Here is a 12,501-nt window from a genome sequence, read left to right on the forward strand (position 1 = left end):
GGCAAGTGGGGATAGACTTTCCCTTTAAGACTTCTTTCTACTTCTGACTAGATAGAAATCCCTTGAAGATATATTTTGTTCCTTTTTCCAGTCCTTGGCGTTTTCCTCCCTCTTTATTTCCAGAGGAACTTGATACAGGTTGAAATCTGTTACCAATATGTCTACCCAGTGCGGCTACAACCTCTGGCTTTGTGACCAGAGCATACCCACAAGCGTCAGGTCTTGTGACCACAGCGTACCCACCAGCGTCAGGTTTTGTGACCACATCGTACCCACAAGCGTCAGGTCTGATCACCACATCGTAGCCACCAGCGTCAGGTCTAGTGACCACAGCATACCCACCAGCATCAGGTCTTGTGACCACAATGTACCCATCAGTGTCAGGTCTTGTGATCACAGTGTACCCACCAGGGTCAGGTCTTGTGACCACAGCGTACCCACCAGCGTCAGGTCTTGTGACCACAGCGTACCCACCAGCGTCAGGTCATGTGACCACAATGTACCCACCAGCGTCAGGTCTTGTGAGGTTGACAGATCCCTGAATCTACTGAACGTGACATGTAACCCAGGGTATAATCTATACAGCGCGGCCCCGGGGCGAATAAGAAGCCCGCCAAACAATAGCTAATTGCCACATTCCCTAAATGCGGGCAGATGCAATGTGAGGCACAGAAGACGACCACTGCCCAATTCTGCAGGAACAGGACCGTGACGCGTGAGCTCTCCATTCAATCAACATCTTGTTAGGATGGAAATTCTATTTATTTTTTTCCTTTATTTTTCCACGAAAAATCCTTTGCTTCCATGCCGGATTAACCCTACATTTCCCTTCATCTCTCAGACTTTTTCTCTTACCCGTCTGTTCAAGGCTGTCTTGCTGCCAAGTTTTGCAGTCTCTGCAAGACTGTGCTGAGAGACCCGACGATCCATATCTTCATGGACTCCTATGGGGGGAACAAAGCACAGAAGACACAATCACGTTTTTCAAAAAAAAAAAAAAAAAACAAACAAACAAAAATAAAAACACAACAGAAGCGTACAAGTCTCGGGATCTTCTAAGTTTGTTTCAGACAAGGAGCGATCCGTATGAAGACTGCTAATTGCGAATACTGTATAAGTGGGTTGGAAGCCAAGGTACACCATGCTGCACTCATGTGACAATGGTGCAACCAGGGCTGTGGAGTCGGAGTCGTAGATTCGGAGTCGGAGCCCATTTTGGTGGAGTTGGAGTCGTGGAAATTGAGGAGTCTGAGGTTTGGATCACTGACTCCACAGCCCTGTCCACAACCACCTGAGGTAGCACAGGATTCCTAAAACCGATTACCTCTACCACCGACCCTCATGTACTGGTGGATTGTCCCATAAACATTCATCACACTTCACAGGATAAATGCATGATCACTGGGGGTCCGGCTGATTCCAAAACCCCCCATTGTGAATGGATCAGTAGTGAGCATGTGTGACCACCACTCCTACAAAGAATGGTCGCACATGCTCACTCCTCCGCCACTGACACACTAGTCTTTCAGACTCCCATTATTAAGATCTCTATACACTTATCTATCCTGTGATCAATATTGAAAAGCGCTCACAATGACCATGGTGTCTGACGTCATAGGGCAGGAGGCGTCAAGTAGATTGATAACTTGGATGGAAGAAATGATTCTGTATATTTGTATTTATTCCCTTAAATTTCCGCTTTTTCTATGCTTAGGAGTCCAGTAGGCGGTCCTAATCGGTGACTGCCCAGCTTCCCTCTGGCTATTTGCCGTCTTATAATTAGAACGGCCATCCACTGCCCTCTGTAGTATAGGGAAAAAAAAGGGGGGAATTTTTTCCAACAAACCTACAGAACGACTGAAAAGTTGTAAGTTGCACCATTTTGCAATATCTGTTTAACATTAATTTCTCAGTTTTCAAGATCTCTGCTTGCGGTCATTGAAGAAGAACCTTCATTATTTGCTTCCATGTATAAAATCTGTCCTGATCACGGGCGGATGAATCGTTGCAGTACAGTTCTGAGTCCAGTCTGGATGGAGCTCGGCACCTTTGTGTCCAGCACATGACCAGGACAAATGGTTATCGACTGCAAGTGAATACTGAAAAGTGCAAAAGAATGACAGCAAGCGAATAATGTAGAAAACTCTTGAAATTCATACAGAAAATATATTGGCAGTTTTCACAGCTCAAAGAGGATCTGTCACTTGCTCAAAAAAATTGAGATAAATAGTTTGTAAAAAAAAAAGAAAAAAAAACCTGAGCTCTCCTGATTCTGCTGATTTTTTCGTTTTGTGCTGCATTGACCCACTGCAGAAATATTCACATTTGTTGCTTTTGCAGGCAGTAAAAGAAATCTCTGCTTGTAGAGCAACTGGGCGATTCTTCAGAGTCTTCTCCGAGGACGTGTGCTTTCACCCTGCCCTCCCAGACGCTGCCAATCCCAACACTAGACAATGCCGAACTGTGGCAATGTTTGGGAGAAAGGAGATAAAGCGTACGCCCCCCAGAAAAGACTCTGAAGAAATTGGCCTACAAGCAGAGATTTCACATACTGTGCTCCAAAAGCATCAAATATGAATATCTCTGCAATGGAGCAACGCAGCGCAAAACGGAAAAAAAGTGGCAGAATCAGGGGAGCTCAGTGAATTTTTGGAAAATATTTAAGTCAATTTTTTTGAGCCAGTGACAGGTCCTCTTTTAAGGGTGAGTCATTACGATTCATAACCACCATGGATTTAGATGCAGAGATGCTGCATTTTTGCGTTGCAAGGGGCAGATTTTCTCTGCAGCTCGCTGGTGAAATTTCACAACATCTTATCCATAATGCTTGTATAGCAACATGTAGACTGTCTGCCTGGAAAATTCAGACCGAAAATAAGCGCAAAGAGCACATAACCCAAAAGTCCATTTATAAACCTCACCCACCTGCATTGTCTACCCCGGGTACATCGCCGTTGGTCGTTGCGGTAACACACATCTTTTTGGCGCTGCTTAGTCCGCGGCTGTTCAGGAAGACTGGAAGGTGCACTATATTACGCATGTAATCATGGCCGTTAATGTTGGAATCTCTCAGAACGCTATTAAGATTCTGGTTAATTGCCTTAATAATGATGTGTGGGTCACTAGCAAAGATGGCGATGAAAGGACCCTTCGAAAATAAAATACGCACCTAAAAAAACAAAAATAAAAAAACAAAATGAATTACCGTAGCTCTCTTTACCCTTTAGCTGATTATTTTTCTGGCTAATTATTCTCAGTGACAATCTGTCTGCGTATTTTATAATGAAGCAGGACTAAAATAATATGTTCTCCCTCTCGATTTCAGTAAACACATTACCATAGGTTAATAACGGAGGCTGTAATAAGAAAATTACATGTCATACATTTATTGTTAGCCTGACACAAAGACGAATGGCAGGCCTGGTTTTATTTGTTCATTAATGAGCCGTTCGAGTAATGGCAGCAATTTGCATAAATCACATGAAATAAAACGAGTGGTCCTGGAAATAAATTGGATTTTAATTGCACGTTATTCTCCAGCAGGCGGCGCTACGGCCACCGTAGGACGCTCAGTATCTGGGGATATAAGAAGGCGATTGTCATATACCTGTGCTGGAGCATTGGAGAGCTGCCATGTCAGCCTCTACGACAGCCCTCTACTCTTTATCATATACCTGTGCTGGAGCATTGGAGAGCTGCCATGTCAGCCTCTACGACAGCCCTCTACTCTTTATCATATACCTTTGCTGGAGCATTGGAGAGCTGCCATGTCAGCCTCTATGACAGCCCTCTACTCTTTATCATATACCTGTGCTGGAGCATTGGAGAGCTGTCATGTCAGCCTCTATGACAGCCCTCTACTCTATCATATACCTGTGCTGGAGCATTGGTGAGCTGCCATGTCAGCCTGTATGACAGCCCTCTACTCTTTATCATATACCTGTGCTGGAGCATTGGAGAGCTGCCATGTCAGCCTCTATGACAGCCCTCTACTCTTTATCATATACCTGTGCTGGAGCATTGGAGAGCTGCCATGTCAGCCTCTATGACAGCCCTCTACTCTTTATCATATACCTGTGCTGGAGCATTGGAGAGCTGCCATGTCAGCCTCTATGACAGCCCTCTACTCTTTATCATATACCTGTGCTGGAGCATTGGAGAGCTGCCATGTCAGCCTCTATGACAGCCCTCTACTCTTTATCATATACCTGTGCTGGAGCATTGGAGAGCTGCCATGTCAGCCTCTATGACAGCCCTCTACTCTTTATCATATACCTGTGCTGGAGCATCGGTGAGCTGCCATGTCAGCCTCTATGACAGCCCTCTACTCTTTATCATATACCTGTGCTGGAGCATCGGTGAGCTGCCATGTCAGCCTCCATGACAGCCCTCTATTCTTATTCATATACCTGTGCTGGAGCATCGGTGAGCTGCCATGTCAGCCTCTATGAAAGCCCTCTACTCTTATTCATATATCTGTGCTGGAGCATTGGAGAGCTGCCATGTCAGCCTCTATGACAGCCCTCTACTCTTTATCATATACCTGTGCTGGAGCATTGGAGAGCTGCCATGTCAGCCTCTATGACAGCCCTCTACTCTTTATCATATACCTGTGCTGGAGCATTAGTGAGCTGCCATGTCAGCCTCTATGACAGCCCTCTACTCTTTATCATATACCTGTGCTGGAGCATTGGAGAGCTGCCATGTCAGCCTCTATGACAGCCCTCTACTCTTTATCATATACCTGTGCTGGAGCATTGAGAGCTGCCATGTCAGCCTCTATGACAGCCCTCTACTCTTTATCATATACCTGTGCTGGAGCATTGAGAGCTGCCATGTCAGCCTCTATGAAAGCCCTCTACTCTTATTCATATATCTGTGCTGGAGCATTGGAGAGCTGCCATGTCAGCCTCTATGACAGCCCTCTACTCTTTATCATATACCTGTGCTGGAGCATTGAGAGCTGCCATGTCAGCCTCTATGAAAGCCCTCTACTCTTATTCATATATCTGTGCTGGAGCATTGGAGAGCTGCCATGTCAGCCTCTATGACAGCCCTCTACTCTTTATCATATACCTGTGCTGGAGCATTGAGAGCTGCCATGTCAGCCTCTATGACAGCCCTCTACTCTTTATCATATACCTGTGCTGGAGCATTGGAGAGCTGCCATGTCAGCCTCTACGACAGCCCTCTGGGCACAAACTCAGGCTGGTTGTAAAATTCCCAGCAATCGGCCATCGGAACAGAATTAATAGTCGTGTAGATGGTTTGCAGAACTTCCAATGCTGTTAATTATGGCCGTAAAACAGCAGTTCTATGATGTATCCAGCACCAGCCACCGGCCGGGATGTACAGCCTGTAATTAAGACACCATACTGTTTGCAGCAACTATTCAAGGCAATCACTCGGAACCTAAAATGTGTTATTTTGCAGGACGAGGTGGATGGCGTTTGCTATACAAAAAGATTTATTATGGGATATACATTTTTTTGATTATGTTTTATAGATATTTTGGTTCCATTAATCCTATTCGATACAACATCCAGTATTTAGCACGATTACATAGGGATGCACACTACCCCCAGATGAAGCCTCTGCGATGGCGATTCGTCAGTATACATATGCATGCTGGAGTGTAATCCTTTGCCTTTTTGTGTGTGTTAATAGATAATTAAAAAGACTTATCCCAGACTAAACAATCAGTGGAGGTATGACACCAGCCAACCCCACCCTGATCAGATACATCAGTATCGGCCAGATGTGCGCAAACTACGCAGCGAAACGCGGCCGCTCCATATATTGCTCAGTGGTCATTGCATTTCATCTCCTCCGTAAGAGAGTAGAAGAAAGACACGGTGCATTACTCTGCAGCGGCCACTAAGCATTGTACAGGCCTGATATGTACCCCCCAGTACACTGCCACATCCGGCCGCTGCCAGGGCGATTGCTGGGTGTCAGACCCCAGTAACCTCATACTCATTACCTATACCAAGAGGTCCCCAATGGTTTAGTGCCAGACAACCCCTTTAAGTACGACTATACATTCTTACAAGGACCATTACCCTTTTACACATGCACCTTTTCCCATCTATAGATTTATCCACTTGTGGCTAACACAGGTTTTCCTGGCACTTGTGAATTTCATTCTATTTGTCAGTGCAATTGTGTAAAGACCAAATTATGTGCAAGTCAATTATAATTTCACTCTTGCTTTGCATCATTTTTAAGGAACGGAGTAGGAAGCTTGATTTTTCACAGGAGCAGCTGTAATTTTTACCGGTACCTTTTGGGTCACTACTTTATTTGGGGGGGGGGGGGGGGAGGAGGATGGGAGGTGGAGGTGGAGGAAGGGAAATGACCAAAAAGTATCTGTTCTGTCATTTTCTAAAGAAGTTACACTTTATATTTTAAATCACCCGCTGAAACCCCAAATCATCACTAGAGCAAAAGGAATCTGTCAGCAGAATTTTGCTATTTAATCTGAGAGCAGAATACTGTTTAGGCTGGGACAACATAGCACGCCATGCTCACATGGCCAAAGTTCACCATGTAGCAGCTACATCACGGTGTCATACAAGTAAATGGTGCTGCATTGTGATGCCTAGTGCACTGCAAACCCCGAGCCCTCTATATACAGCACATTGGCCCCAGAGCCCCCGATATACAGCACAGTGGCCCCAGAGCCCCCGATATACAGCACAGTGGCCCCTGACCACCCGATATACAACACAGTGGCCCCAGAGCCCCTGATATACAACACAGTGGCCCCAGAGACCCCGATATACAGCACAGTGGCCCCAGAGCCCCTGATATACAGCACAGTGGCCCCAGAGCCCCCGATATACAGCACAGTGGCCCCAGAGCTCCCAATATACAGCACAGTGGCCCCAGAGCCCTCGATATACAGCACAGTGGCCCCAGAGCCCTCGATATACAGCACAGTGGCCCCAGAGCCCTCGATATACAGCACAGTGGCCCCAGAGCCCTCGATATACAGCACAGTGGCCCCAGAGACCCCGATATACAGCACAGTGGCCCCAGAGCCCCCGATATACAGCACAGTGGCCCCAGAGGCCCCGATATACAGCACTGTGGCCCCAGAGCCCCTATATACAGTATAATGACAGCAGAGGGTCCCTATATACAGTATAATGCCCCCCATGGCACTTCCCTCCTGCTGTGCCTGGAGACGCTCACCGGTGGGTTCAGGCAGCGTCAGACGCTCTACTTGGTGTCATTTAGCAGTGCACAATCTTATCTGCGGCCTCACCCTGCAGCATATCTGTGGAAAACTGCTGCCAAAGTGCTGGAGGGTGCTTACAACAGCCATTACGTAGCCCCTCTGTGCACGCAGCCATGACGGAAAGCCAGCGTCTCCTGGAAGGAAAGAAGTTAATTTTCTGCTGGTAGCCGCACTAAGCACTTTCAGTAAAGCAGCCGAGCAGCGTTGTTATGCTATTTATCAACAGATCAACCCCATACCTGCAGATAAAAAGCGTTTTCTGGAGGGACAGGTTCCCTTTAAGTGGTCACAAGATCCTTAAAACTCCTTCATCAACCCCTCACCCCCACACACTGGTTTCAGACTGCAGTAGAATAGGTCACACTTCATCATCGGACCTTTTCCTGCTGCCCAGATGTCCTCCGCAGACTCTGCACTACACCACCGCCCCATGTGTCAGCGGCTATTTCTTTACCTCTGAGCACTTTTCGGTGAGATGATTGGTGAAATGCCGATCACTTTCCTACCAATCAGCACTTCCAATTAGTACTAGAAAGTCACCGATTGGCTGAACTGCTGTGCATCAGTGCCGCCGCCTGACAGACGCCTCCAACTGTCACCGCCTGAGGTGAGGTTCTAACATCATGGCAGATCATGGTACCTCCACAACCTTGTATTTTACATGTTCTAATATAGACTATCTGCTCACAGAATCCACTAGTAACTGCCTCTGATGCATGTAGCCAGCTGCTTATTAAAATGTAAAACTTACACACACAAAAAAAAAAAGAGAAACCATGAAACCTGAACTTGCCCATATAATACCCTCAGTATCCTGGTCACAGCAGATCCAGAAGATCTGGTCCTACGGTTCTTGCCATGTTCTGTACATTTGCCCAAACACCTGAGAAAGCTGTGAGTGCGGAGCACCGGGGATACGTGAATGCCGTGTTGACATGTAATAAGGAGGCCATACGTACCGTGTCCAGCATATGGAGGACCTTGTCCTGCTCGCAGGCATCCAGGCCATCAATGATCACGACCAGTCTCGTCTGGTTCTGGGTAAAGCTGTCGATGGTCTTTGCCATTTTCGCCATCAGTTCTACTTCCCACTTCAAAACCTGCAGAAAACATTGTAATAGGGATAAGCATATTATAAAATGGTGATAGACACAGGTGTCCCAGGGCCATCCACAATGTGTCCAATGAAAGGAAGGAAGAAGCACATCACCCAACCCCACTTCTCACAAATGGCTGAGGCCTCCACCCTCTTCAATATCTGCAATGGGGGAGCAGGAAAGCCAAGACCCCCCTCCTTATCCGAAAAAGGAAGAAACCTGGACCGATTTCAGCATGCAATTCTTAAGACACAAAGATTTCAAGACTTCAAACAAACATTAAAGGGGTTGTCCACGACTATTATACTTTTTTTTTTTTTACTATGCGCCTAAACATGACCAGACATGCAATTACTAACCATCCGCCTGTTCTACCTGTCGCTGGGCTCACAGCGGTCACTGCCGACTCCTGCCATAGCTTAAGCCACTACAGGTCAACAGAGCAGCTCGTCATCTTCCAGGTTGATCTGTTGACAGGGCATGACTGCCGATGTCATTCTGATTGACAGCCGGCTCTCTACCAGTATGATGTGGGCAGTCATTCAACATCAACGGAGAGCCAAATAAGAGCCGCTGCTCTGTCGATGTGACGTCAGCGGAAGCCGAAGAATCGCCGACACGAGAGGTTAGTGACCACCCTGTGCTGGCAGAGATCGGCGCCGGGCATAACAGGCATGTAGTTATCAAATACCTGTCTGCTAGTTGTTAGGCCCAGAGTAAATACAGTTAAATAACTCCTTTATAGATCATCAAAAAGATTTGAGGGCCCTGGTCTAGCAGCCACTAGACTAGAGTTCTGCAAACCTCTTCCTGCCTGCCAGAATTCTTGGCGCTTCTTCTCTAGGCCCGAGTGCTTCAAGCTGCAACAATGATGATGATGATGATGATGCACTTTGCATACTAATAGGAAGAGGCACTGGGGAAATTCTGGCATGTATGAGAAGTCTTGTCCGGCTTTGGTCAGGACACCACACACCACCGATGTGACCACCAGACCAGGGCCATGTAAATCATTTTGTTCACCTCTAAAACATCTTAGTTAAACCACCTCGTCCTCTCAACTTGCAGCCTCAATTTAGAAGTTGGGGTGGTTGGTTATACAATAAAAGCCACCTGACCATAATACCCATAGTCATACTGGCACTGACCTTCATGAACCCCTCGCTCTTCAGCCGGTGCAACCTGGAGGCTGCGCTATGAAGACGCTTCCTCTGGGAGTTCAGGATGGAGTCCATCACCTGCCACCACGTGAGACAGTTCAGGATTAACACCAAGCCAACCACACAGGCCACGGCTATGAGGATAGCGTTCACCGTCATATTCTTAGGGTCTACTTTGAAGATGGCCAGCAAGATCACTCCAGCAAAGATGCAAGCCATTATGAAGATGAAGATCACAAATGATGGAAGGCAGCAGGTTTTCTTCCATTTCTTTTTGCCTAGAATAAGTAAGTGAAGGTTACCGAGTATGTCTCACCGCTGGCAATGTTTCCATATATACATAATACAGGGCATCAGCCTCTGCACAAAGGCAATCTCGAGATGTACCAGCAGTGCCTTATCTGAGACATCACTTTACACCAAGGGTGCACAATCTTTTTTGGTCCAAAGGCCACATTGTCATACTGAACCAATACCAAGGGCAGAAATGAGCAAAGTGGTATTCCCTTCTGTGACATTTGCAGTATATGGAAAGTAGGGTATATACCATTATTGATAGGTGGAAATACTATTTACAGGAGTCCGAACGCCACCAATCAGCTAGGATACAAAACATATCCTGCACCGAAAATCACGGAAAACAACCCTTTAAATAAGCTTCCGATTGATTTAAAGGGAAAAAAAGCTCCTCTGCCGCCACACTGCTTTGTTAAAGCTATTTTGAGCATTTATCATTAAAATTAATTGGAAACCCCATAGGAAGCAACTTTTTATAGGTATTTTATAGTAAAATCCACAATTAAATCCTCGTACAAAAAACTGTGTGAATATACCCTATTGAGGAAAAAGGCATGAACACACACGGCTTTGGTTAGGGATTTTATATCACCCATAAACTACCGTGGAGCCACAGACCCGGCCTGTCTACTTCACACACTCCGTACTGCAGTGCCCTATGGGACAAGAGACCCCATTCTTCTGATATACAAGGCATCCATGTCCCATGTATAGTAAATCTGTCAGACAAACAATTTGTGTCTTTTTGGATTGGGACCACACAAAATGTGACCCAATGCTTTAAGTAATGCTACATGGTTCCTGTAAGGATAGGGCATCTAATTCAGATCGGTGGGGGGGTCCGATACCTAGCACCCCCCACCCAGCTCCTGATGAGTGTAAACATTTCAGAAAGCCTGGCAGCAGCCACTACATGTTGGTCCATACATGATGGACCTGCGTAGTGGAGCTCTGTTCAATGTATAGACATAGCTGCCATGACATGATCAGCGGAGGCGACTGGACAAGCCCTTTAGGTGAAGGGTTATTATTATTTTTTTATTTTTATATAGCGCTAACATATTACGCAGCGCTTTACAGTTTTGCACACATTATCATCACTGTCCCCGATGGGGCTCACAATCTAGAATCCCTATCAGTATGTCTTTGGAATGTGGGAGAAAACCGGAGTGCCCGGAGGAAACCCACGCAAACGGTGGCGTTTGTGACTTCATCTTGTTGTTTACGAGATAAATTCTGTTACTTAATTAGGTAAAAGTTCATAGATGTTGTGGGGCCAGATTGTTCCAGCCTGGACAAGATATGACACTGAGGGTGTATTGTTCTTCTACGAGACCTTGACATACAAGCTGTTATATTTTTCTCTATGCCACATAGACACGGCTATATATGTAGTTTCCAGTTTTTCTGTATTCTTATAGGTTAAGTGCTGCAAGTGTGATTTTATGCTATTGGTTGAAGTATATCTTGCTAAGATTATGAAAAGTGCGACACAATAAACGGGATTAGGGATTTGCCTTTGATCCTCCCAAACAGACACGTCTCCGTCTGGTCATTCTCAGTTGCCGTCAAAGCCCTGTGAATTAATTTGAAAATCACTGAGTCAACAGTGAAGGGTCTCTTCAGATCCTCCCCCAACATTTACACCCAGCGTAAACCTTTTTATATTGATAGAGACTGCACAGGGTATTATCTTTGCAGTATATTGGTGGCAGCACTGCACACCCCTCTTAGGCTAATGGTTCTTTAACCACATTATGGTACTGCTATTTGGGTACTATACTGTAGGGCAAAGGAAAGGTTATTTGTGCACTGTATGAGCGTAGCACTTGGGAGGACACTGGACAAAGCATTCTGCCTGCCTGGTAATGTATTCTGGAACAGCTTTCTGTAGAATTGATTTGTGTTAACAAAAAGTCCATTTCTGAATCATCAAATCATATTCTGTGCAGACTCTGCAGGTCCTCGGGAGAATTACGATTGCAGCTGTGGATCAGAACAGTTGATAATGAAATCCAAAAAGGAGATTTTTGTGTACTCACCGTAAAATCTGTTTCTCTGAGCCAATCATTGGGGGGACACAGGACCATGAGCGTTAGGCTGCTTGCCACTAGGAGGACACCAAGTAAACACAAAGAATTAACTCCTCCTCTGCAGTATACACCCTTTGACTGGCCAGTAATGACCCAGTTCGGTAGTAAAGCAGTGGGAGTATAAGAAAAACGAAGACAAGTAAACTATGTCAAAAACTGAGGAACAAACCACAACAACATCCAGCCAATAGGCTAACAGTGTGGGTGCTGTGTCCCCCAATGATTGGCTTGGAGAATAAGATTTTACGGTGAGTACACAAAATTCTCCTTTTCTCCTACGCCTCATTGGGGGACACAGGACCATGGGACGTCCTAAAGCAGTCCCTGGGTGGGGAACAATTGCACTGCTAAAACCCCATGTACACTGGCTTACTGAGGTACCGCTGTCTGCAGAATGCACCTGCCAAGGGCAGCATCTGCCGAAGCCTGGGTATGAACATGATAGTGCTTCGTGAAGGTATGCAGACTGGACCAAGTCGCAGCTTTACAAAGCTGTTTTGCTGAAGCCTGGTGTTGAATGGCCCAAGAAGCACCGACCGACCGAGTCGAATGCGCCTTAATCCCTGCTGGGACAGGGGTGTTCCTGACGCGGTAGATTACTGAATAGTGGA

At 46.1% G+C, this 12,501-nt stretch overlaps 1 protein-coding gene across 2 annotated transcripts in view; it reads right to left on the reverse strand.

Moving 5' to 3' along the window:
* KIDINS220 (kinase D interacting substrate 220) overlaps nt 1-12,501 on the reverse strand; it is a 195,357-nt gene that overhangs the window by 106,641 nt on the left and 76,215 nt on the right. For both annotated transcript variants that reach the window (XM_069728062.1, XM_069728063.1), the window contains exons 17-20: nt 9,489-9,778; nt 8,203-8,343; nt 2,926-3,169; nt 856-944 (exon numbers count right to left, since the gene is read on the reverse strand). In XM_069728062.1, coding sequence (XP_069584163.1) covers nt 856-944; nt 2,926-3,169; nt 8,203-8,343; nt 9,489-9,778 — 764 coding nt within the window. The remainder of the gene's footprint in view (nt 1-855; nt 945-2,925; nt 3,170-8,202; nt 8,344-9,488; nt 9,779-12,501) is intronic.

This window comes from Ranitomeya imitator, chromosome 5 (genome assembly GCF_032444005.1).
Source record: "Ranitomeya imitator isolate aRanImi1 chromosome 5, aRanImi1.pri, whole genome shotgun sequence".
Lineage (NCBI taxonomy): Eukaryota > Metazoa > Chordata > Amphibia > Anura > Dendrobatidae > Ranitomeya > Ranitomeya imitator.